At 44.4% G+C, this 25,814-nt stretch overlaps 1 protein-coding gene across 2 annotated transcripts; it reads left to right on the forward strand.

Moving 5' to 3' along the window:
• Nucleotides 1-45: 45 nt before the first annotated feature.
• Zswim9 (zinc finger SWIM-type containing 9) lies at nucleotides 46-21,026 on the forward strand. Of its 2 annotated transcripts, none has more exons than XM_032894418.1 (4): nucleotides 46-124; nucleotides 1,325-1,608; nucleotides 8,805-9,117; nucleotides 18,348-21,026. In XM_032894418.1, the coding sequence occupies exons 1-4, from the start codon at nucleotides 80-82 to the stop codon at nucleotides 20,319-20,321; spliced, it is 2,616 nt and encodes an 871-aa protein (XP_032750309.1). In that variant the 5' UTR covers nucleotides 46-79; the 3' UTR covers nucleotides 20,322-21,026. The 2 variants fall into 2 exon arrangements, with proteins under 2 accessions (XP_032750309.1, XP_032750310.1); XM_032894419.1 differs by having other exon boundaries at nucleotides 47-146.
• Nucleotides 21,027-25,814: the final 4,788 nt, after the last annotated feature.

The raw sequence follows: 25,814 nt of genomic DNA on the forward strand, positions 1-25,814 counted from the left end.
GGGAGTTGTAGTCTCTAGAGCGTGAGGCAGCCTGGAAATGGGACAGAGTAAGGAGAGGAGGGGCGCTGTCCCGCACAGCATGCTGGGAAGCGGCCCGGAGCCTATCCTCCCCGTGGATGAGCCGGTGAGGCTGCGAGGTCGTAAAGGTGACAGTCGGGGAGAGGAGAAGGGCTGGTGGAAAGCCACTTTGTCAGGCACTGGGGGAAGAAAGGCGGGATACCGCGCGGGGCATCCCGGGAGCAAGGGCCGGGCCGGGTTTGGGCGCGGGGCATTGTGGGAGGTGGACGCCGCTTTGGGTTGGGTAGGTGAGTTGAGGGGGGAGGGGGCCGGAAGGGTGCACAGCTTTGGGAGTGGAGAAGCACCGCTGTGTGGGATGGTCAGGCCGGGAGGAGCGGAGGAGAGACGGGTTGGGAGAGTCTCTAGAGGTGGGAACTGGATAAAAGGGGCTGTACAAGGGAAAAGAGGCTTAGCCGGACGTGGGGGATACAGGGAGAACATTAGAAGTGAAGAAGCCCATGTGAAGACAAGGGGCCATGTCCAGTACGAAGATACACATTGAAAATAATAGATAAGCTACTGCTGGGAAGAGGGGGCTGCAACTTGACCCAATAGGAGAGTAAGTCTTAGGAGAAGTGTGGACCAAAGATGACTATTGGTGACAACTTCTGAGTTGAATTTGCCACAAGTGGGCCACACCCCTGTAGGCGAAGGATCCATGACTGGAGTCACATCTGGAGATAAGAGCTTCTCTAGGAAGCATAAGCCACAGATCAAAGTAGCAACTCAAGGCGGTCATATCTGAGGAGCAACAGCTGCATATCTGACACACCTAGGGAGAAGAAAGCCAAGGTGTATGAGGATTATGCCTGGGATGAGAGATTCATGCCTAGCTAGAGAGTAGATATGAGTTACAGTCAAATGTAGGCTTGTGGAAAAGGGAGTTCCAGATGATAAGACCACTAGATGTTATCACCAGGCGTAGGAGACATATCTGGAAGGAGAAATCTTAGCCAGAACCTAAGATATCCACAGCTGAGCTGAAGGTAAAATATTTAGAAGAACTGATTGTACTTGTACCTAGAGGTCACATCGAAGGCAATTGGAACTAGAATTAAAATTAATTAAATGCCAACTGAACCATACAGGTGAACCATAAAAATGGGATGGAGATTCCTATCTGGAAAGCAAACAATAAAACCGCTTTGATTTGTATGGGATATACCTGAGGTACCAATAGCTGATAAGACAGTTCGTGATAAGGAAATTGGGGTAACCCAGGTGGAGATGGGTCTGATGTCCAGCTCTTCTCCCCACTTCCACTCAAGGTCCCAAGATGGAGCTGACAGAGCCCTCACCAAGCCCAGCAGTGAAGAAGGAGGAACAGGAATTGTTGGATCGAACCTTCTTCTCTTGGGCTGAGTTCAGCCGATTCTTCGACAAGTGGTGCCAGCAGCGGCTGGTAGTCTTCTCGGTGAAGAGCTCCACACGTGTGGCACGAAGCCCCTGGGCCAACACACCCCCACTCTACAGGCTTATCCACGTGCTCAAGTATAGCTACGTGCTGCTGGTGTGCAAGGATGTACGCATGCCCAACAAGTCCACAGCGTGGTGCGTGAGCCTGAGCTGTGACCCTGCAGGGGGAGGGGAGCAAGGGTGAAGCAGACAGAGCTTCCTACCCACAGATTCAATACCTGGGAGAGAAGCTCACTGACTCTGCCAAGTACAGAGAAGCCAGGCAGGACAGATTCAAGGAAGGACACTTACTGAGAGAGACAGAGAGACTGAGCCTGGAAATAAGTACTCTCACTACAAAACAACCCAGGCTTGATATATTTAGTAGAGGCCATTGTAATGAGTGAGAAGGAGGGAGGCCAAAAGAAAGGAGAGAATTGGTTTCCCCCAAAATACCAGAGGCAGCTAGAGAAGTAGGAGGGCAGATTTTTCACATCTACAAAAAGCAGTCTGGAAGACTGAACTGTGAGGAAAGCCACAAGACAGGAAAATATTTCCATTCAATGTAGAACCAGATCCTGTCCAGGGAGCTGGGGATATTTTAGACTAAAATCTACCCATCTGGAACTTTCCAACTGACCACAAATGGGTAGTGCCACCAAAGGGTTGGTAAATAGTCAAAGAAAGCCATTTGGGACTAGGGAAGTCTTCCCTGAATATAGGACAAAACAAAGCTATGCTTCTATATAGCAAATGGTCAGCTGATGAGATGGGCCTTTAAGAGTTCCTGTGTGCCCCTTATTCTACTTCTGTTTACTGCATCATGCTCAGAGCTGCCACCATTCTGTCCTGCCTCTCTGGTAGTCTCTGTGTGTATCTGAGAAGAGTTTGAGAATATTAGTTTGAAGCCATGGATAAGAGCAGAGTATTTAAGAATACAGGCTGTGCCTTTGGGCTGCCAGACTCCAGTCCTACCACTTACTGCAGTAAGGTACCATTGGGCAATGGGTTTCACACTTCCAAACCTCAGTTTTCACATCCCTGAAATGGGGCTGTCACATGTATACTTGCTTCTGAGGACCACTGTGAGGATATATGAGCATACATAAGAAGGCATTTTACCCATGTCTGTCATCCAAGGCAGCCAATTAAGTGATAGTTGTTACCAAAGTAGGGGTACAGACTCAGGACTGGTGTCTACCTATGATTATGGTCATGGAGGAGACAACTTCACCTTCTTGGGCCTCAGTTTGCTCATTTGGGAAACGAGGAACACAGAAGTGTCTGTGTCATAGGTTTTTAATAAATGAATCAATTATTTGGCAGGGCATCCCACGTGGAATAAGCACTCCACCACTGCTCTTACCTAAAATGTTTCAGCATTTGTTGTGGAAGTATGCTCTGGTTTGTTCTTTATTGTAGAAGTGGAGCTTCAGAGGTCTAACACCAGAGCAACAACTTCAAGCACGTGTCCTCACACAACTGTCTAGAGAGTGAGCACTTGCAGAAGAGACAGGCCTAGTCCAGAATTTGCCTTTGCTATCAGGACCCAATTCAACATTTAACAACCATTTATTGAGTGCCTCTTGTGTGCATTCGTGGTGTTTTGAGACCAAAGTTGATTATCCTAGCCCTTGAACCACTCAGAATCTAATCGAAAAGACAATGACTAAAAGAATGGAAGGAAGGGAGGAGAAAGCATAACACAAACAAAGGAAGAAAGAAATTTCAAACAGCCACCTATAGTAGTGAGAATCAAGTTGAGAGTGGAGATGGGAGGTGGAGTAAAGGGAAGTGGTCCACTCTACTTAAAATCTTTTTTTTTTTTTACATGTATTTACTTTGTGGAAAAAGAGTAGCATGCCACAGTCTAGGTGTGGAGGTCAGAGAACAACTCGAGGGAGTCCACTCTCTCCTTCCTCCATGTGGGTACCAGGGATCCACCTCAGACCCTTATGCTTGGCTTGACAGCAAGCATCTTTACCTACTGAGCTATCTTGTACTTGGAATCTTAGGAGTGGTTCTAGAAATGACCAGTAGACAGGTCCTTGGAAAGTTTTATTTTATATATTGGTGCATGTACAGTTTTGGGTTTTTTTTAACACATGGTGTTTACCTCTGTAGTTACTATCCCAGGTGTTCTACAAATGCCAGGAAGAGCCATTCGGTAGGGGGTCTGTGAAGGGAGAACAGTGCTGTAAATTTGAGTCTGATGACCCAGTGGACAGAAAAATTGGTTAGTTGGTAGAAATCTCTGTGGTAGTGGGGTTGGTGACTCATTTGGGGACAGTGACTTGAACTCATTATTTCTAATCTCTTGCACCTGCCCTACCCAGTTGCACAAAGCAGAGTCTCTCTGATGCCACAGTCCAGGGACAGGCCATGGCTTAAAGTCTGCAGCAGGGAATGTGTCAAAGCCAGGACCTGGCAAGGCTGAGTCCAAGGACTGGGTCTTCATCCTTGGATACTGCAGAGTTCCCAAAGGCCGTGAGCAGAGTCAGAGCAGAGTCAGGAAAGTCTCAACCATGCTGGCATGGTCTAGAGAACAGGATTGAGAGGCATGGAGGAAGCTGAGTATCTGGGGAGTATTTGAGTAACCCACTTTCCAGAGATTCAGTGGCCTCGAGTTGCTCTCCATACACCTCCAACTCTACAACACCAGTGTCATTTCCCCTAATATTTTTCTCTGTAGGACAGAATTCCTTAACCCTTCCCAATATACCCCAGCCTTCAAAAACACAAAGTCTTTAAAATCTGCAAGATGAAGAACAATTCTGTCAGGCCAGTGAAATGTCTGTGAGTAAACATGCTTGTCACCAAGCCTGACCGCCTAAGGGATCCAAAGGGTAGAAAGGAAAGAAATGAGTCACACAAATTGCCTTCTAAGTTCCACACCCACTCTAACACAATATTTTTATTTTTTAATTTAACAATAAACATGAAGGAAACACCAAACAGATGAAAACCACATCCTTTTAGAAGAACGTTTTGGGAATGTTGACTACTGTTTGTTAAATCTTTGCTCATCCCTCTAACCACTGTACATCATTTAACTCTGTTCATCAAACCTGGAAGAATAGCAGTATTTCAGCCCCAGTTTCCGGGTGAGAAAACCAAGGCATGGGTAGTTAAGCAACCCACATACAGAGTTGCCCAGCTGATGCAGGAAAGCCAAGACTTGAACCCCACAGTCTTGATTACAAAGATCATGCTTCTAATTTTTGATCTACCTTGTCCCACACATCTAAATTTAAGTCATGGGTTGTCAGTAGAAGAGTCAAGTGTTCAGGACCTGACAGTTCAAGGGATCAGCCCATTGGTCCAGTCAAGAAGGATGTCAAGTGTATGTCTTGAAATGGAATGGGAACCATAGGATACATGCAGGCATTCTTCACACTCTTACCTTAGTATGTGTTAGAATCTACCCTAGCCTGGAATTCATCAGAAAGGACTGTCTTACTTGAAGAAGGCGATGCTGGTGATATGGTCTAAAGGAAGAATAAGTCAAGTGAGTGTAAAAGAAAGACAAAAGATGTTTCATGACAGATGAAAGAATGGTGGTGGCTGTAAAGATGGAAAAAAACATGGATGGTCCTGAGACATTTCAAAAACATGACAGGCAAGGCATGGTGATGGATGGGTAGTTTTGATGAGATGAGAAGGGATGCTGAACATGTTGCCAGGTGTTTAGGTGGGATCCAATGATTCACTCAGTATACACTTATCTTTGCATTGATTCCAGAACACCAGAGTCTACAGGTACTCAAAGTATACAGCATTTGCATATAGCCCATAAATATCTTCCTTTGAAGTGTTTTAAGTACCTCTACCTGACTTGTAATACCTACTGCCTGCAAATGCTTAACCCTATTGTACTGCTGGAGAACATGACAAAGAGAGTGTGTACATAATGTAGTCAGTATAAATGGTTTGGGTTTTTGGTTGGTTGGTTGGTTGTTTTTGTTTTTCCTAAATAATTTTGGTTCCCGGTGGGATGATTTGCAGATAGAACCAGTGGGTATGGAGAACTACTGTATATTATTGTTGAGCCTCTTTGAGGGTCAGGTGCTGCTATAAGTAATGGGTAAAATGGATAATTCCTGTCCACACGGAGTTTGCATTTAAGGGTGCTGGCATTACCCACCTCTATGTGCAGGGAAGCAACTGCTAAAAATGACAGGACCCCACAGAGGACATGTGTTTTCTGACAAGATGGATGACTTCACAGACATGATGGCTTCCCTTGAATTAAGGTCTGACCTAGGGGCAGAAACCAACTAGTATCAAGGGACCAGATAAGACTCCAACAAATGACTATGATCTCTCCTTAGAAAATAGACTGTATGGAATTTCGGGAATGTGCCATTTTTGGTGGCTACATGTTGCTTTCACCTGATGGCCACTGTGGGCCTGCATATTTTTTACTTGTTACAATTTATATATGTAAGAATTTTCTGATCTAGCACTGAGTCAGGGAGATTATAAACTCAAGGCCAACCTGGGTTATAGTGCATGATTCTGTCTCAAACACCAAAATAGATTACTTTCCTATCTTTATTTTTTACTATTTTTAAATAAATTATTTAGATTTTTTTCTTTTTAATCTGTGGGGTTCTTGAGGGTGCATGTAGAAGAAAAGAGATATTTCATGGAAATTTTTCATCATGCTCTTTATCCTGAGACAATAACCTTTCTCAGGAGTGATTTGGAGACAGTAGAAGATCATTTGTGGGAGAACCCACTACTGACATTACTAGACCACTAAAGAATGAACCATGACTTCCTAACTACATAGTAGACTCTGTAGGTTTCAAACAAGGGCCATCAAGCTAAGAAGCTTTTGGACTCCATCCAACCTGAAATTTATTTTTATAATGTTTTATTGAAACATAGCTACACCATGCATTTGTATATACTTGTGAATATTTGCATATACCTGTTTGCAATATATCTATTTTCTCACCCTTAACAGAAAATGTTTGCTAACCACTATTCTATACGTAAAACTTCCTTTCCAGGGAAGAAGAAATGATGTTATCACACCACTCCATAGAGAAATACCACTAAACCCTATTTCAAGATATCGATTTAAATATTATTTTATGAAAATACTCATTTTTTTAAGATACTGGGATCAAACCTAAATACTGATTTGTATTTTCATCTCTCATTGATTCTTTACAATAATGATTATAACTCCTGAAATTGATTTCATGCAATGGGCTGTGCTCTGCAGTTTGGAACTCTATGTGAGTTCCAAACTCACTCACACAGGGTGTTATCTAAGAGAGGGCTGAGGTAAACAACAGGGAAATCACTTAATAGATGTCAGAGTCATGAGATGCAGCAATAACTAGAGAAAGGCCTGGGGAAAATTCTAACAATCTTCAAAGGAAGTACAGGGGTGCCCATTGTTATTGTCTCCTGTTTTGTAACCAACTACCTCAAAGATGGTAGCTTAAGCCTTTTTTTTTTTTTGAGACAGGGTCTCATGTAGACCAGAACAATTTTGAGGATGACCTTGAATTTCTGATCCTCCTGGAGGTACAGAAACAAGTATATTCTACCCTTTTAGCTTCTAGAGCCTACACAAGCCACACAAGTGCTTTGCTTCCTTCTCTGAATCTTTTACTTCTCTCCCATATAAAGATCCTGGTAATGATACCAGCCCCCTTGCCACCACTATAATGCAGAATTGTCCCATCTCAAGGTAATTAATTTAACCATATCTGAAAAGTCTGTTGAACAACTGTAAATGACACATATGACTAGGATGTGGATAGTTGCGAGGGCGCATCAATTTTCCTACTGTACAACCACTATAAAACAAAGGAGTATTTTTCCAGAGTATAACACACATAAAGAGAAATATATACACTATGCATGTTAAACATAATAATGTTGCCCAAAATAAAATACACGTGTAAAAAAACCTAAAACATAGCCTGGTCTAGAGAGAAAGTTCCAGGACAGCCAAGGCTACCCAGAGAAACCCTGCCTCAAAACACAAACAAAAACAAGTTCTCAACCCCACATCTTCCCTTCTAGAGTTAACCACTCCATGGCCACTACTATCTAGTTTAGTAGTAAAGGGGAACTTAGTCTACCATTGAACTTAATGTAGATAGGAATCCCACAATGGATTGCTCTTCTGTTTCTGGCTTTGTTCAGGTACATTGGAAATGGTAGTTGGTTCTTCGTGTTGTTTGCTGTCACATTTCTTTAGAGTATATCAAAGCCTGTTTTCTCAACCTGTGGCTTGGTTTCAGGTTCTGGCTGGTGCACAGTCCTGTTGTGTACATGCCAATCAGTGTCTTTCAGTACCCATGTACAGGCAGTCACATTGATGAGGTTCATATGGTATAGGGCTCCATTGGTAGGTACCACCCTGGTTCTCCAAAGTGCCTTTGACATATCCATGACAGGTACTACATATCCTGATGGGCATTATTCTCAGTCTCTATTCTTGGACTTTTTTTTTTCTTTTTTTGACTTAAGAAGTCTATCTGTGTTGCCCAGTCTAGTTTGGAATTCCGGGACTCAGGTGACCTTTCTATCTACCTCTAGCCAGAGTAGAGTATCTGGATATACAAAGTTTGGAAGCAGAAATATATTATCCATTGCTTGTGGTTTTGAAAATATACCAAGGCAAGATACATAATTACAGGTTGTGGTTGTCTCTGAGGGCAAAGGGAAGGGAGAAATCACTAAGACCTCATCTGTGGAGATGATATTGTGAAAAGCAGATACAAGACAATCTGAAGTGTTTATATGATTCTATTACATTTATTTACTTACTGCATTATGTCTGCATATGTGTGGGTGCTCACATGTATGTGTAGCAGTCAGAGAACAGTTTGCATTAGTCTTGTCCTCTCCTTCCAACATGTGGGTTCCAGGGATGCAACTCATGTTATCAGGCCTGGTGGCAAGTGTCTACTTTTTCACCCAAGCCACTTTTTCAGCCCCTGAAGTATTTTATTGCTAAATATTTCTGGCAATGATATAACAAGGTATGTGGTCGTTTGGGGATAGAGTTGGGTGTATGGGTGAAGACATTACCAATGTGTAGTGTTTGCTATGTTAGATGTTTCGGTCTTGAGGGTTTTAAGCATACCAATTCTTTTTCATCTTCACAAGGATCCTATGAGACAAGTTATTAATTCCCTTTGACCATATAGAGATGAAACGTACAAACTTGTACAAATTCATCCAGCTGGTGTATTCTTAAGCCTCTCCATTCCTCTATCCTTGAAACTTAATGAGAAGAGAGGGAGTGGGAAGGGAGAGAGAAAACAGAAAAAGAGATTACACAAAGGATTGTGACATAGGCGCTGGTGGTTCCCCTGCAGGCCTCCCCAGCCCAGCTGCCCGGCCTTCATCACTGTCAAGCTGAGCCCTTTGCGAGATCGACTTGTGGTGACTGAGTGCCAGCTGACCCACTCACACCCAGCCTGCCCACGCGAGTTTGCCTACCACTTCCGCCCAGGCCACTTGCTAGCCAATTCCTGCCTGCCGGTCCGCATCACCAACCAGATCTCCAAGCAGTTTGTGGCCCCTGCTGACGTGCACCGCCTGCTGACCCATTGCAAGGGCCCAGACCACGGGGTCCTAGATGCCCTGCAAGTGCTTGAGGGGCTCTTCCGCACAGATCCAGAGGCTAAGGTAGGGTCTCACAGGAGGTAGCATTGGGTGGGAGAACCACATTGATCGACTTCTTGGTTTATTCATTCATTCTTTTGCTACATTTATCATTCATTTATTTAGTAAGCACCTACTAGGGTGCTCAAGATGTAGCCACAGAACATCCTCTAGTGTGGACTAGAGTCCAACAGTAACTTTCTATCCTTTACAGACTCTTTGATTCTACACTGCATTGTATGGGAGCTCCCGACATGCATGGCTGATTAGCGCTTGAAATGTAATCGTTGCCATAAGAGTCTGAGTTTTAATGGACTGAAAGTTAAATAAGCACGAATGGCTGTTGGCTGCCTTGCAGAAGTTCTAGTGGCAGAAACAAAAACGCCCAGATAGTATGTCAGTTGAGTACTAGGAGAAAGAGGACCCAAGCCAGGGAAAATGAAATCTAATTTTTTTCAACTTGGATTATACAAACAGAAAGTACGTAAGTCCATTGTTCAGTGAATGTTCCCAGGATATGCCCCTGAACTCACCACATAGGAAACTGTGTTATATAATGTGATAGAGTGCAAAGTATTGTAAAGCAGAAGCTGGGGACATGCAGAGATTGTAATGTACTATTAACTATCTGTTGTTTATTTTTACACTCCAGGGGATAGAACTCAAGGCCTCCTACATGCTGGGCAAGGGAGCCATGCTCCCAACCCTCATTGGGGGACTCTATTCAGGTGTTCTCCCACTGAGCAATGTTCCCAGCCCCTTAATGAGGGATTCTAGTTCTGCTATCCAATATAGTGGCCATTTGCCTCATATACTCTTGATCATTTGAAATGACTAGCTAGGTTTTGTGGTTGGTTGGCTGTTTAGCTGGTTGATTGGTTTGGGGTTTTTGTTTGTTTTTATTATTGTTCTTTAGTTGTGGGAAATGAGGCACACATAGGCACCTGAGGTTGACCCTGATTACTTTCCAATGATTTTTAAATATATGTATTTATTTGTGGGGGATAGATCTGCAGGTATACCCATGCCACAGTTTGCATGCAGAGGTCAGAAGACAAATTGCAAATGTCAATTCTTTCCCTCTGCCATATAGGTCCTGAAGATTGAACTCTGGTCGATTGGCTTGGTTGTAAGCACTTTACCTTCTGAGGCACCTCACTGTCCCACCCCACCTTCCCTAATTTTTAAGACAAAGACTCTCACTGAACCTGAAGTTCATTAGTTTGACTAGGCTGGCTACCTGGCCAGTGAGCTTGAGGGATCTACCGGTCTCTGCCACCACCTTCCACTAGCTTTTTAAGTGGGTTCTAGGCATCTAAGCTTAGGTCCCTATACTTGCGTGACTGGCAGGTTCTTTACCAACTATGCCATTTCCCCAGCCCAGAGCTGGAGTTTTTAAGTAATTAAATTTAAACAGACATCATCACTAGTGTGGCTTTTGTATCAGGTAACACAAAGCTGTACATGAACAGGGTAGGTTTGCATTTCTGTATTTAAAATAAATGGTTTTTATATATCTAGTGCACAAAGCTATACATTCATGAAATTTCCATTCAAGTGTACTATGTACTTGAACCTTAGTCATCAACCTCCTCCCTCCTTCTCCTGCTATCTTCTACATCCTCTTTCCTAATAACCCTCCTTGACTTTCATTATGTATACTTGTTGGCTGTATGTATAAAAGAAAACTGCAGTAGTTTTCTATTTCAGTCTGACTTGCTTAATATGATCTCCAGGCCCATTCATGTCCCTGTAAATGACAAATGACCCAATATTCTTCTTCTTTATGACTGATTGAAATTCCGTTAACCATAACCTGACCCAGCGTGCACACACATGGATGAGTTTACTGTCGAATGTACATACACACACACACACACACACACACACACACACACACACACACACACACACCACTCAACAATGTTGTCTATTCTACACATCATTTGCATCTTCTTTTTGGTTGGTTGACTGGTTGAGATAAGGGCCCACTGTAGCCCAGGCTGGCCTGGAACTGGCTGTGTACCTAAGGATGACCTTGAACTCTTAGTCATTTAGTCTCTGCCTCCTGAATGCTTGCAGTAGTGTGCTACCATGCCTAGCACACAATAGTTTGTCTTACATTGCATGCTGAAGAATGTTAAATATCAACATCTTTCCTTCTTTCTCTGGGGCTTGGTCAGGTCCCCTGAGAAAAGTCTTCTCACTTCCTGATTGGGGGTGAAGGCCAGGCTGCCAGAGTCTAGCAGCCATGTGGGGAAGAAACTGGATCTGGCAGTCAGCATGATGCATGCCGACCCCTGCATGGAGCTTGGAATCTCCCTCCTTCATTCTCAGGTGGGCCCACTGTCCCCAAGGGCAGCAAATCTTTCCATTTACCCTGTTTACAGAATAAACCTCCAGCCACTTGGAAGAGTGACAGCCTAGAGGGAGAGGAGAATCACAGGGTTTCCATCAGCCCTAACCTGGTCTTATGAGAAAACCCTGTATTGCCTGGTCCTAATGGGGATTCTCCTATTGGTTATCAATCTGCGCACTTAGGTTTCACAGTTTTTGTGGGTGGGATAACCATCAGTTTCCACACCTGCTTTCCAGTTCCCAAGGTAAGTGTTGCACCTGTCATCCTTTCTCTCATCCCCATCTTTAGAGGTTGAAAAGAGAGTGGGATGCTCAGTTCATCCCCTTGTGTAGTCTCACCCAAGCTCTTTCACTTCTTTTGAAAGATTTCTATATTATAAAGCATATTAGAATCTGAAAGGGAGTTCTTTATTGTCATCCCAAGACTAGATAAACAGCATTCATATATTCCTTTCATATTGCAGCGGTTTTCTGAGGAAGGGTGTATTAGCTTTACATCACCATACTGAAATACCCAAGGCCATAAACTTTATAGAGTAAATAAGTTCATTTATTTCACAATTCTAAAGATTCAGGTCAAGAATCAGCAACCGCGTTGCTTTGGGCCTCTGGCATAATGGCATGTCATGTAGGGAACACATGTCAGAGCAAGCTGCTCAAAGCCCTGGCAAGACAAGAAGCACAGAAGCTTCAAGGACCAGTGGGAGTCATAGTCTTTCAGATGCATACCTAATGAACTAAAGACTTTCCATAAGGCTCTAAGGAGCACCACATGATCATGAGCCTGTAACACAATATACCATCGCAGGACACTACTGGGACTAAAAAGCATAGCAGAGATTTCTTTCAGAAAGCTTAGCACCTGGCCCATCTCTTTATATTTCATTGACCAAAGCAAGTCATGATGCTGCCCACTTGCAGAGCATATGAAGTACAAAATACTAAGTGCCCAGGATGGAGAAAACCCCAGTCACTTGTCATGTTTTGCATGTGAAATGTTTCTTACAGGCTCATGTGCTTGAACATGTGGTCTGTAGTTTGTGACACAATTTTGGAATGTTGTAGAGCCTTCACAAGTTGCTAGAGGAAGTAGATCACTGAAGGAGTGTCTGGAATCTTTACAGCTTGGCCCAACTTCCTGTCAGAGCTCTGCTTCCTAGCTGTAGCCACAGGTTACCAGCCACTTCACACTCCTCCGTACCCTCCACCCCTTCCATGACAGACTATTGACTCAAACTGTAAGCCAAAATAAACTCTCCTTACTTCAGTTGTTTCTTAGCAAATATTTGGTCACAGTGACTAGAGAAATAACCAGGACATTTGGCAAAGGATAAAATCAGAGTTCACATCATCAAGACCTTTCCTAAGTTTTCCCAGTGTTTATACCATGTCAGCCATCTTGGGGGTGAGGGTGAATATAGTCAAAGCTGGCAACTTGATTTATTACTATTGATATGTTCTTGAAGCTTCCCATATATTGTGACTGTGCTGTTTACTAGCTGTAGGACAATGAACACGTTATGAACAGGTAACTTAGGTTCTTGGAACCTCAGTTTGTTCATCTGTAAATGGGGATGATAATAACAGACACTACTTTGTAGGGTATCAGGGTTGTGGATTAAGTATCTGTGTCAGGGAACATGTGAACTTTTCCTCAGATGAACAAATTTCTGTTCACCGCAGATGGGGCATCAACAACTTACCCAACATGCAGTTCCATCCAAGTCTAGCTTGGTAAACTGATGGTTTTATTTAGGGTTACAGAAGCATGGGCAGTTTACAAGGAGCTACACTGCTAAAGAAAATGTCTTTGTCCTATCAACTAGTAACAGCCTACACATCCTTGGGGAGGGTTGAATCCTCATGAGCCACTCCCCACCATTACAGTGTAACTTAAATAGGCCCAATCTTGTACAGGTCTCAGACAGAGAGACAGAGAGACAGAGAACCTCTGCTAAAATCTCAAGAGAGCATCTATCATGTCATGCCTAGATGACAGTGTCCCACAACAGTGAAACAGGGACAGAAAGAAAAAGAATCCAGAAAGTAAGAAACCCTGTATATTTTAATTTAGCTATTGTTGTCCCTCCCTCATTTTTGCTCCTTCAGGACAAAGTGGTGAGTACTGTCACTCTGATGTGGAAGGGAAAGGACATACTTGCATATAGGGAGGTGTGAGTGGTAATGGAAAGTTCTGTGGTTGGTCTCTACCCACTACCTGCACACACCTGAAGCAATGCTCCTTAAACGTTTCCATCTCTGCAGATGCACCACTGTGCACAAAGCCAAAGCCTATGAGTCTGGCTTTGTGCCCAAGCTGCATGGACTCAAAGCCTTATTCTACCAGTTATCCCTGGATAAGCTGTGTCTGTTTTCCCCTATGAAGGGGGGTGGTGGTAATTACAGTGCATGCTTTGTGTGGTTATTAAAGAGTTTGGAGGAATGTCTTGTAGAGAAGCTGCTTTGTGCATGACTAATATTCCTCAGCACTCACCCAGAGTCACCAACTTGAGATGTATTTCTCTTTGATTTTCTGCCTGTTACACGTACACACCCCACAGTGCACCTTATTTACACTTTTCTATGCCTAGAGCAGTGGTCTGTATATCATGCTTGCTCCAAAACAATTTGGAAGAAAGCTAAACTTGTTTACATAAGAGCTCTACCTTCATCAGATGGCAGCACACCCATTGTCACCCACACTACCTTGCCTTCTGCCCCACCACTCCTAAAGGCGTAAGCCTTTTCTAGCCTGAAAACATGGGCAAGTCACTCCCCTGTTGCCATTAGAGACCTTTCTGGCCACTCTGGGGTTCAGTGATTCACTAGGAATCACAGAACACAGAAAACATGTTATTCTCACACTTAAGTTTATTACAACAATATGACACAGCTTAAATTGAACAGCTCCATGTGACTACCCTATTGGATACAGCAGATGTGGGTTGCACATCTTCTAAGTAAATTCAAATGACAGTGTAAATGATGGAGACCGGAGGGATGAATAAGAACTTAAAAGCACTGGCTGCTGGGAGATGCTGAGCTTGACTCCAGGGATATGCTGCAACTTTCTTTTTCTTTCTTTCTTTCTTCATTCATTCATTCCTTCATTCATTTGTCAAGCGAGCATTTCTCTGTATGGCCCTGGTTGTCATGGAATCCACTCTGTAGACCAGGCTTGCCTCAAACTCAGGGCTCTGCTACACATTTTCATAAAGACTGCCTGGTTACTTAAACAGCAGGTAGGGAATGGAACTTGTTTTGTGTTTGGTTTGGACAGGTTTGAGTACAGCCTACCTCTGCTACTAGCTCTGTGACTTCTAAAGCATGGCTCATCTCAGCCATTTTCCTCCTCGTAAATGAGATGTCACAGCATTGTCCTTAAGGGTTAATATACATAAAATGCTTTTGACAGCATCTCAGTTTTGTTTTTCTGTCATCCTTTTTTTTTTTTTCCAGAGCTGGGGACCGAACCCAGGGCCTTGCGCTTGCTAGGCAAGCGCTCTACCACTGAGCTAAATCCCCAACCCCTTTTTCTGTCATTCTTAAAGAGACCTTTAAAATGCTGGTCCATCTGTGATATAAAGCTTGAGAGTAACTTACCAGTCTCTGGACACAAGGCCTACTCCATGAACTAGAACCTATGGTGATTTGAATGAAAATGACCCCCAAAATTCATAGAGAGGGGTACTATGCAGAAGTGTGGCCTGTTGGAATAGGTCTGGCCTTGTTGAAGGAAATGTGTCACTGGGCACAAGTTTTAGGGTCTCAGTGTCTTACTCTGTCTTCCTCCTGCCTCTGGATCCAGATGTAGAATTCTTGGCTTCTTCTCCAATGCTGTGTCTGCCTATACTTCCCGCCATGATGATAATAGACTAAACATCTGAACCTGTAAGCCCCCAATTAAATGCTCTCTTTTATAAGAGTTGCCATGTTCGTGGTGACTCTTCAAAGCATAGAACTTTGACCAAGACAGAACCCATGCCTGACACGGCTCAGATGGATCAGAATCTGAGACGAGAGAGGACAGAAATTAGAGGAAACCCAAATACTGTTCTGCTAAAGGAATGTAGCAATAAAATGACTCCTAATGACATCCTGCTGCACTCACAGATCAACGTCTTGCTCAACCAGCATCAGAGAAGCTTCCTCCTGCAGTGGAGGAAAACAAAAGCAGGGACCCACAATGGGACAGTATGCAGAAAGTGAGATACCTTGGAACACTCAGCCCTAGTTGGAAGGTCTCCATCAATCCCTCCCCTCGGAGTTCAGAGACCCCAGTGAAAGGAAAGGTGGAAAGATTATAAGACATGGAGGACACCAACAAAACAAGGCCTTCCAAACACAAGAACTGATGTCCATATGAACTCTCAGAGACTGTGATAGCATGCACATAGCCTGTGTGGTGGTCTGAATATGCTTGACACAGGGAGTGGCACTATTGGCTTAGTTGGAAGAAGTGTGTCACTGTGCAGTGGGCTTTGAGACCCTCCTCCTAGCTCCTTGGAAGGCAGTCTTCTTCTGTTTGCCTTCAGAACAAGATGTAGAACTCTCAGCTCCTCCAGCACCATGCCTATCTGGGCGCTGCTATGCGTCCTGCTATGATGACGATGACTACACCTCCAAACCTATAGTCCAACCCCAATTAAATGTTTACATATAAGAGATGCTTTGGCCCTTGGTCCTGCCAAGACTGAACCCCAGTGAACATGATTGTTGGGGGAGAGCGGTAATGGGGAGGATGGGGAGGGGAACACCATTTAGAAGGGAAGGGGAGGGGCTAGGGGATGTTGGCCTGGAAACCGGAAAGGGAATAACAATCAAAATGTAAATAAGAAATACTCAAGTTAATAAAGATTTAAAAAAAAAAAAAAAAAAAAAGCACTGGCTGCTCTTCCAGAGAATTCATTCAGCATCCACATAGAGGCTCACAACTGTAACTCCAATTCCAGGGGATCCAGCATCCTCTTCTGGCCTCCGAGGACCTCAGCCATACACATGATATAAGATATGTATGCAGTGTCAAAAAACATACATGTAAAATAATATAAAATTAAGTAATATCTGAAAATGTTATAGAACTATAATTAACTCAACGATAAAACTTGTTTGCTTTCTTAAAACAATGAATTTCAGAACCCTTTTGGGTGCTAAGTGTATGATTTTAGGGTTAGGTAAGCAAAGCCTTTCTTCTCTTTGGACCCTACCAAACCTATTATTTAGCAAATATCTATGTATTTCAGTCACCTGAATGTGTGTGTGTGTGTGTGTGTGTGTGTGTGTGTGTGTGTGTGTGTGTTTTGCCTGTACCTGAACAAAATAATACATGTTCCATGAAGAAGTCAGAGCAGAATATCACTGTTATTGCCTTGATCTTCATGCTGAACTAAAAATTGCTATTTTCAGCTAGGCTGTCTGTCTCTAAACTCTCAGGATCTGGCTGTCTTTGCTTCCCAGTGATGGAGTTACAATCACACAGCTGTGGCCAATATTTTATGTGGGTGCTGTGGATTTGAATCAGGTCCTTGTGCTCACTCTGCCCATTGAGCCATCTGCTCAGTTTGTCCATAGACTATTTAGTAGATTTTGTGAAGGCTAGACATTATTCGGTGTTTCGTTTTTGCTTTCTTAAGTCTTGCAGGATGAGGTTGGATTATGGCAGAATGGCTGTGGAGAGGTCTCTGATTAAATGGGATTCAAACTCTGTTTCCACCACTATTAGTTATTTCTTACATAAACTGGCTCAAGGATCTCCAACCACTGGCCCAGTACTTAAAGAGATCTGGCTCAGTTGGTAGAGTGCTTGCTCAGTTGACTCCCTTTGTTCCATGCCCAGCACCTCATATAAGCCAAGTGGAGTGGCACATGCCTGTAGTCCCACAACTGAGAAGGTAGACAAAAAGGACCACAAGTTCAAGGTAATCCTTAGCTACATAGTTTGAGACCAATGTAGGTGACAGGAAACTGTCTTGGGGGAGGGGGAGTCTTTGAGCAAATAATGAATATGGTCATTATGAACCTGGACTCTTAAGAGAGTATGTGTATACCTTAATAATAAGGATGTTGCTTACATCAGGGAATGTACAAGACTGATTTATACATTTCATCTCTCTAGTCTCAGGACTTGCTGTTGCCGTTTTAGAGATGAGCTGGAGATGAGGCAAGCTGCCAGAAGCCACTTAGCCAGGAAGAAGTAGGTGTAAACCTCAGGTGATGCAGTCTGGTCTAGAAAGCTTTGTTTTTAACTGCTGTTCCCTCTCTCAGGACTGGGAGGAATGAACAGTCAGTTCCTAGAAGAGGAAACCGGCAGGAATGGAGGTTAAAGAGGAAACTGAGGCAGAAAGGTAAAATCAAGCCATGAGGCGGGTAGGGAGGCTCAAATCCAGACCATCTGATCTGCCTCCACAATCTGCTGCTTACCAGTGGCCCTCAAACTAAAGCAGTGGAGACCCTATTGGAAGCTTGTCTAAGTAAATTCACAGTCCCTGCTCCAGCAGGCACAGAGGAGCTCCAGATGGCTGCTTGTCTCTTGCAGTTCTTGCTGTCTGTTGTAGTCCACGGCCCTTGCATATACTGTTGCTGGGTGCAGGAAAGAGTAACAAATACCTGGCTTCCAGCAGCAGCAAATAGGACACATGCAAATGTCCAGTATTATCAGGTCAGATCAGGATGTCCTGGTCACAAACTGTGGAGAGCTACGTGGTTACAAGAACTCCTGATTTTGATTTTCTTATATGTCTCTTGCCAATCAAAAGAATCTGTGCAGATCCGTGAACGAATGGATTTGCTTCACACACACACACACACACACACACACACACACACACACACACACACACACACACACACACGGTGTGCCCTAACCTCTTTTCTTGACTTCCTGCCCCTGTCCGCAGGTGAAGCTGGTGTTCGTGGAGGACCAAGCAATGGTAGAGAGTGTGTTCCTTCTGACATCGCGCACCAGGGCACTGCTGCGACGCTTCCCGCGCATCCTATTGGTGGACCGGCTGCCTGGGTTGCAGGGCGCGCTGGACCTGATGGCAGTGCTGTGTGTGGACAGCGCTGGACGTGCACGCCAGGCTGCCTGTTGCGTGGCGCGTCCTGGCACCCCTAGCCTGCTGCGATTCATGCTGGTCTCCCTGCTGCAAAGTGCTCCTGACGTCAAAGGGCGAGTGCGCTGCCTCACAGCTGGACCAGAGGTGGCTGGACAACTGCGTGCAGTTCGGCAACTGTTGCCATGTGCTCGTGTTCAGATCTGTCGTGCTCAGGGTCTGGAGACGCTCTTCAGTAAGGCACAGGAGTTAGGTGGTGCCAGCCAGGAGGATCCGGACCTGTGGCCACTCCTCTGCCGCCTAGCAGATTCAAAATCCTATACAGCTTACAGTGAGGCACTGGCTGAGTTGCGTTCCCAGGCACCAACTGCCTTCATCAGATATTTTGAGCACAACTGGGCGCCCCGCCATGACATGTGGGTACGTTTCCGTGCCTACGAAGCAACCCGAGACCTTGATGCCTGTGCTCTAGTTCGAGGCCATCGCAGGCGACTCTTGCGACGCCTCAACCCCTCCCATAGTGTAGCTCAGTGCCTTCGTGACCTAGTGGCCATGCAATGGGCTGATGCAACTGGAGAGGCAGCTTCAGAAGGTGTTAATGGTGACAGAGTGTTGTTGGAAAGTGAACCCAGGAATAGGGCACAGATGGAGAAAGAGAAGGTGAGGGGCACAGAGACCAGCAACTGGGGAAGGCCTGATCGAGAGAGTGAGAAAGGGAGGAGATTGCACTTGAGAGATAGTCAAGGAGTCTGGTTAGAGAATCAGAAGGTGAGAGGGCCTGAAGGGACAGGAGCCCAGCTGGAAAAAGAGCATCTGAGAGAGCCAGAAGTCAGGAACTGGAAGGGAACCCAGACAGAGAATAGAAGGGTTAAGGTACTGGGGCCCACAGATCAGAGAGGCAACCAGGTTGAGTCTGAGAAGGCCAAGAGTCTTGAAGGAAGGCCCTGGAGGGAGGTACAATTACAGGGTGAGAGGGCACGTGCACTGAAACCTCAAGACTGGAAAGAGCCTCGTTTTGAAATAGAGAAAGGGATCGATGTTAGAAAGTGGAGAGAGGTCTATGTGGAGAAGCCCTTAGAGTTAGTCCCTGAGAATGGAGATCAGAGGGGACCACACTTGGGAGCTGATGGGCAGAAAGGGCCAGATATTGCAGAGAGAAGTGAAAGGTTTCTAGTCAAAAGGAGACGGGGCCTGGAGGACATTGTTGTTGTTCATTTAGAGGATGCGAGAGCTACAGGCATAGTGAATGGAAACGGCAGAGGACCCCAACCTGTAGGTTTCAAGAATGGAGGACAGCAGATAGAGTTTGGGGATCCTGGGGGGAGGCTTCCAGGAATAGGGAATGGTGTACCATGCAGTACCCCTGTGCAGACTGTGCTGAAGGGCAGTCCAGAATGGGCAGTGAACAGGGTTAAGTCCCTGGCTGCGGGGGATGCAGTTCAGGGAGGAGATGAAGAAGGCCCCAGGGAACCAAAGAGGCTCTGCCGCCCCTGTAGGGATGAGGGAGTGGACTGTGAGCCACTAGCCAAGTTCCGAGCAGCGTGTGGGCCAGAGTTGGCTGATCTAGTGGCAGAGGAGCTGGCCTTCGCCAGGCAGCACGGGACCCGAGGTTTCCACTGGACTGGAGCTGGCTTTGCCCTTAAGGACGGCATCTCAGACTTCTTCCTGGATGGGGCCCTGACACACTGTAGCTGCTCCATCTATGCTGCCAGACACCTGCCCTGCAGACACCTTTTTGCAGCACGTCTCCTCACAGGGGCAGCCTTGTTCCACGTGGACCTACTTAGAGATTGCTGGGGGAGATCTCAGGAACCCTGACCCTGTGTACTCCTGCCTACTGCCCTCCACATGGAGGGGAAGAACATATTCTTTGATCCCAAAGATAATAGGGCTCATGCCCAGTGGGCCACCCCAGCCCTTCTAATCACCTCCTGAGACATCTAAGGACCTCTCTACATCCTAGGGGATGCTGGCTATTATTTCTGAGATCCTGGAGCCACACCTATGAGTGTGCTAATGGCCAGGGCACATTGAAAGGACATTACCCTGGAGAAGAAATACATGAGAAGAGATCATGAGAGACAGGGTCAGCCAAGACAAGACAAGAAAGGGATAGAGCTGAGGCAGAGGGAGGCACAGTGGAGGCCATGGAAAGGAGCTAAGGTATAGGGACACTGACAGGAGTAAAGACCGAGAGCCCTAGGGACTATAAGGTTGAAATGGCAAAAGCCAGGAAGGATGAGCAAAACTGAAGAGGAGAAAATATAGGAAGGAGGCAAGAGATGGCTGGGGAAGTAAGCACGAAAGGAGAGAGGGTGATAAGGGGTAAGGATAGTTTTTAAAAGGAGATGACAAAGCATAGGAAGACAAAAGATGATAGGATGACCTGGGGAGTTGGCCATTTCTCAGGGTGGGGCAGAGGAGATGGCTCTCTGGTGGAACAACCTACGTACTGCCTCAGAGGAAAGGGAACTAAGTGAGCAGCTGTGCTTTGAGATTGAAATAAACAGCATTATTTTGTTCTCCAGGCTGAGTTTTTGGCTTCTGGGAGAGTGTAAGGGAAACAACCAGAGGGAAAGTGAAATTGTCAAAGAATTTCTTCTGGGGCCACATGAATGGAGGGTACACAGTTAATTCATTGCAAGGACAGCTGATGTCTCATCCTTCTTATGAACCATTTCAGAACCATGGCAATTTCCAGAGATCTGACCATGTTAAAATTGTCTCACCAATTAGTTTGAAAATGGGTTTTTGGCCAAATTCTGGCCGGTGGAGTCTTCTCAAGTGGAAACAGGACTCTTAGGAAAGATTGTCTTACTCCTAAGATGTTCCAAAATGAGATGATTGTAGGCCTGCTCACTGTCGACCACCTCAGGGCAGTGTGGGGATGAAACCTATACTGAGGAGCAGAGAACTGGGAGCTGAAGTACATATGCCAGACAGCTCAGCAGGTTGAAATTTCTAAATGGTTGCCTTGCAAACCTGATGATATGAATTCAAACCCCAGAACCCATGGTGGAAGGAAACAAGAGACTCCCAAAAATTGTTCTCTCACCTCCACATGCATATGTTCACACACAGAGAGACAAAAGGTAGGATCAAAAATGCCTAGATTCTTGCTGGATTCTGGATCCAGATCTTAGGCTTTGTTCTAGTGTGGTACTTTGAAGTAAAGGTTCTTAATGATAAAGCATGGATTGACTTTGAGGTTCTGTGTGCACAACTAATACAGGGGACCTAAGTAGTACCCTACAAAATCCAGCTTGAGGTCAATTTTGTTCAAACCAACCTCCATGTAGACATGAAAAGGGGAACTTGTTGAAGCACAGAATTGAATTTGACAGGTCTGGAGAAGGTTGGAACTTCTAGAAAGATGATGCTTTTGTTTCTAGTGGATTACAAGGCACACTTAGAAAAGCAATAGATTAATTTTAAGGCAGAAGACAACTCAGTGGCTTAGACAAGGAGTCAAAAGCTCTATACCTGAATGTTGGAATTCCAATGACAGGTTTCTCCTCTTTTATCTTGCTCTTTGTGTGATAGGACACACACATACACACCCACACAGCCCTCTTTTGTGGCAAAAAAAAAAAAAAAAAAAAAAAAACTGTTTGAAGTCCTAGTATCACATGTTCATATTTACATCCCAGAAGACCTTTGTATTCTCATCCATAAATCTCGTTTGACTGGACTTACTGAACGTCAACTGTCTGTGGCTACAGTGATGCTATGCTAACAACTGAAACACACCCTGGATATGCATCAATAAGCATCTACTTCTGATGTGTCCTGGGTCACCCAAGAGGACTGCCTATATACCCTTGCTTCCCACAATCCACAAAACAAAATTGATATGGGAGCACATAAGAAATAGGAATGCAAGGTGTTAGAGAGATGGCTTAGTGGTTAAAAACCACTTGCTGCTCTTGCAGAAGACCTAAGTACAATCCCCCCAGTATGACATGAGTAGACTTGCAACCATTTATAACTCTAACTCCAGGAAATCTGATGCCCTCTTCTGTCCTTCATGGATACACACATACACACAAACACATGCACACACACACACATGTGGGTAAGGCAAAAAATAAATTTAGAAACAAATAGAGCATAGAGATTTAGTGAAATGGGTATGGTTCTTCTTTTGAAGCACTTCACCTTGAAAGAAATGTTTGCCAAGACAAAACAAACAAGAAACAGGGTGATGTGTGTTTTTGGCACAGGGACAGTATATATGAAAAGATTTTGCTTCAGGGAAGGCAAAACAGAAACTCAAAATTAATTGCTCTCATAGTTTTTGTCAACTTGACAAATCTAACTTACCTGGGAAAAGGGATTATCAGCTTTTAAAAAAAAATGCCTCTGTCCTGGTTAGGTTAGAGTTTTGTTTTGTCTTGTCAGTTTGACACAAACTAGAGTCAAATATAAAGTGGAACCTCAATTGAGAAAATGCTATTAGACTGTGTGTAGGGACATTTTCTTGATTGCTCCCTGATACAGGTGGTGCCACCCCTCAGCAATGGTCCTGGGTAAAAACAAGCTGAACAAGTCATGCAGAGCACACCAGGATGCAGCAGTCATCCATGACTTCTGCTTCAGTTCCTGCCTCTAGCTTCCTGCCTTGAGTTCTTGGCTTGGCTTCCCTTAGTGGACTTTACATAAGCTGGGATATGTAAGTCAAATAAATCTTTCCTTCCCAAGTTGCTTTTGGTCATGCTGTTTTGTTGCAGTGACAGAAAGCAAATTAAGGTAGCCTCCGAGGTTGCCCTGTGGACATGTCTGAGAATCATTTTTCTTAGTTGCTAACTGATGTAGAGGGACCCAACCCACTGTACATAGTGCCATCTTTAGACAAGTTGGCCTGGGCTATTTAAGAAAGGTAACTAAGCAAGCCAGTAACAAGCATACCTCCATGTTCTCTGCTTCAGTTCCTGCTTCAGGTTCCTGTGCTGCCTGACCTGGATGAAGAACTGTTACCAGTAAAGCAAATAACTCTTTCTTTTTCTTCCCCAGATTGCTTTTGGTCATGGTGTTTATTACAACAACAAAAAGCAACCTAGGACGGTGACCCCCCTGGAGTACACTCCAAGTGCTCAAGTCATGAGTAAAATCAGTCCCTTTAGGCCAGTACAAAGCTCATCTCCTCCCGAAGACCAACCCTGAGTAGTTTCTCCACAATCACCTCATCTTGTCCTCCCACTTTCTCTGCCTCATTCCTTTGACACACACCGTCATCTGGAAGTCTATCACTCATTTTCCAGCTTAGCACTGCAGCTAATTTCTTTAAGTACAAAAACCCATTGCCTGTGCCTACATCCATGGCACCAGCCATGTAGCTTTCAGTTGGTTAAACTCTTTAGATGTTACATTTTTTGTTTATTAGTTAGTTTTGAGTAGAGGATAGAGTAGGACCTTGCTTCCATGTGTGTCCCTGGGATTCGATCCTGGTTGTCAGGGTAGGCAGCAACCTGGTGAGCCATCTTTCTAGCCCCTTTTATGTTATAGTTTGGGAATAATGATAGCGCTTACTTCATAGGACTCTGTGGGGATAAATGAGTATATGTACAAAGATTCTAACATTTCCTGAATTTCTTTATTCAAAGCATCCTATTTATCCATTAACATACTGTTTTCGGTCACTGACCCATATTTGTAGTTGTTATCAGTCTATGAGCAATACTCTACACTCACAAAAAAAAAAAAAAAAAAAAAAATCGAATTAATTCTCCATCCTATCCCGGATTCCTGGTGCAAAGTAAGCAGTAAGATGAAAAAGTAAGATGAAAAAGAACTGGCCAACTAGCCAGGACTCACTCTGTTGTTTCTGTGGCTGTGGCGACAATTCTGCCTACCCTTAAGATCCCAGTTTGAGAAACCTGTCCCCATCCAATTCACCCATTGGTCACCAGCTGTAGAACTTAGAAAACTACAACTTCCATGAGGCTGAGCGTCGCTCGGCTGCCTGAGCGCATGCTCTTTGTGGTAAGCTAGAGCTCGTGCCGAGTGCCCAAACCTTGTTGCTAAGAATTCAAGCCCATGTCCATTCTTAACTGGTGGAAAGTAGGAGCTTTTAGGCACCTAGTCAAAGGGAAAGTAGAGTGGGTCTTTTACTACCCAAACAATAGGGGATCCCCCATGGCTCTTACTCGGGTCAAGAGAATTCCTGGGCCCAGATCCTGGCTTGGGGTAGAGGAGAGATTCCATGGCAACAGGCACATCTCATTGTGATGGGGATCTCATTGTAATGGGAAAATCCAAAGGTTGCTGTTGCCATAGTGATCCTGGTGCAGAAGGGGGTGAGATAAAATAAGGGGGATTAGGAATGTCAGTGGGGGGACTCAATGACCAAAGCAAACTGGGATGAACATGAAGGAATGCAGTGTGATGGGAAGATTGACTGGAAACAAAAGGGATTGGGCTAATATTAGAAAAGCTGGGATGTTTCAAAAGAGTGGAAATGTGAATGTATTTGTAATAAGAAGATTGGAGGGGTTCTGAAGATACCGCTCAGTAGTTAAAAGCACTGACTGCTTTTGCAAAGGATCAGGTGGGACTCCTAGCATCCACATGACAATTCACAACCATCTGTAAGTTAAGTCCCAGAGGATCCAATGTCCTCCTCTGGCCCCTACAATACACTTACACACATGCAGGCAAAACATCCATACACATGAAATAAATAATATATTTTTTTAATAAAGAGATGTAGGGAGGTCCCTGAGAAACCAGGATGTGAGGAGATAGGCAGGGCTTTAGGGGAAGTGGGAGTGCCCTTGGGGAAATTCCAGTCAGTTATTATCAGTTATGTGTTGCTCTGGTCTATTATTCTGCACAGTTATTTATAGGGTCCCTAATAGCTCAGGCACTGACAACCATAAAGAATACCACAGTTAGCAGGGCAGAATGTGACTAGAGGAAGAAATTCAGGTCTTTGTGTGGTACAGATATAGGGTACTCTTGTCCCTGTGGGTGTGACTTGGGGGGCAACCTGAATGAATGAATGAATGAATGAATGAATGAATGAATGAATGAGGGAAACAGGAACCCAGTGCAGGAAGATGAGCATGAGTACTACTGAATAAACAGGTTCTTTTTGGGGTTCTCATAAATAAAAGCACTTGAGACTATTAATTTCATTAGTATTTGAGGGGATAAAAAAACACAAGACAGGGCAGGCAACCTGTAACCTATAGAGATGCTGGGATGATAAATTAGAATAAAAGAGAAAGCCTTCCTTTCTAGGTCAGGGTTCAAGAAAACTGGCATGTTCAGCAACTAAAGTCTGCAAGCATCTGCATGGCAGAAAAGGGA

This window comes from Rattus rattus, chromosome 2 (assembly GCF_011064425.1).
Source record: "Rattus rattus isolate New Zealand chromosome 2, Rrattus_CSIRO_v1, whole genome shotgun sequence".
NCBI classification, from domain to species: domain Eukaryota; kingdom Metazoa; phylum Chordata; class Mammalia; order Rodentia; family Muridae; genus Rattus; species Rattus rattus.

Bases quoted from the DNA above. Each gene is read 5' to 3' on its own strand.
- Zswim9 (XM_032894418.1), top strand. From the start codon at position 80: ATGCTGGGAAGCGGCCCGGAGCCTATCCTCCCCGTGGATGAGCCG. The intron at 1,609-8,804 runs GTGCGTGAGCCT...GTTCCCCTGCAG, and splicing joins CCCAACAAGTCCACAGCGTG to GCCTCCCCAGCCCAGCTGCC. The intron at 9,118-18,347 runs GTAGGGTCTCAC...CCCTGTCCGCAG, and splicing joins GCACAGATCCAGAGGCTAAG to GTGAAGCTGGTGTTCGTGGA.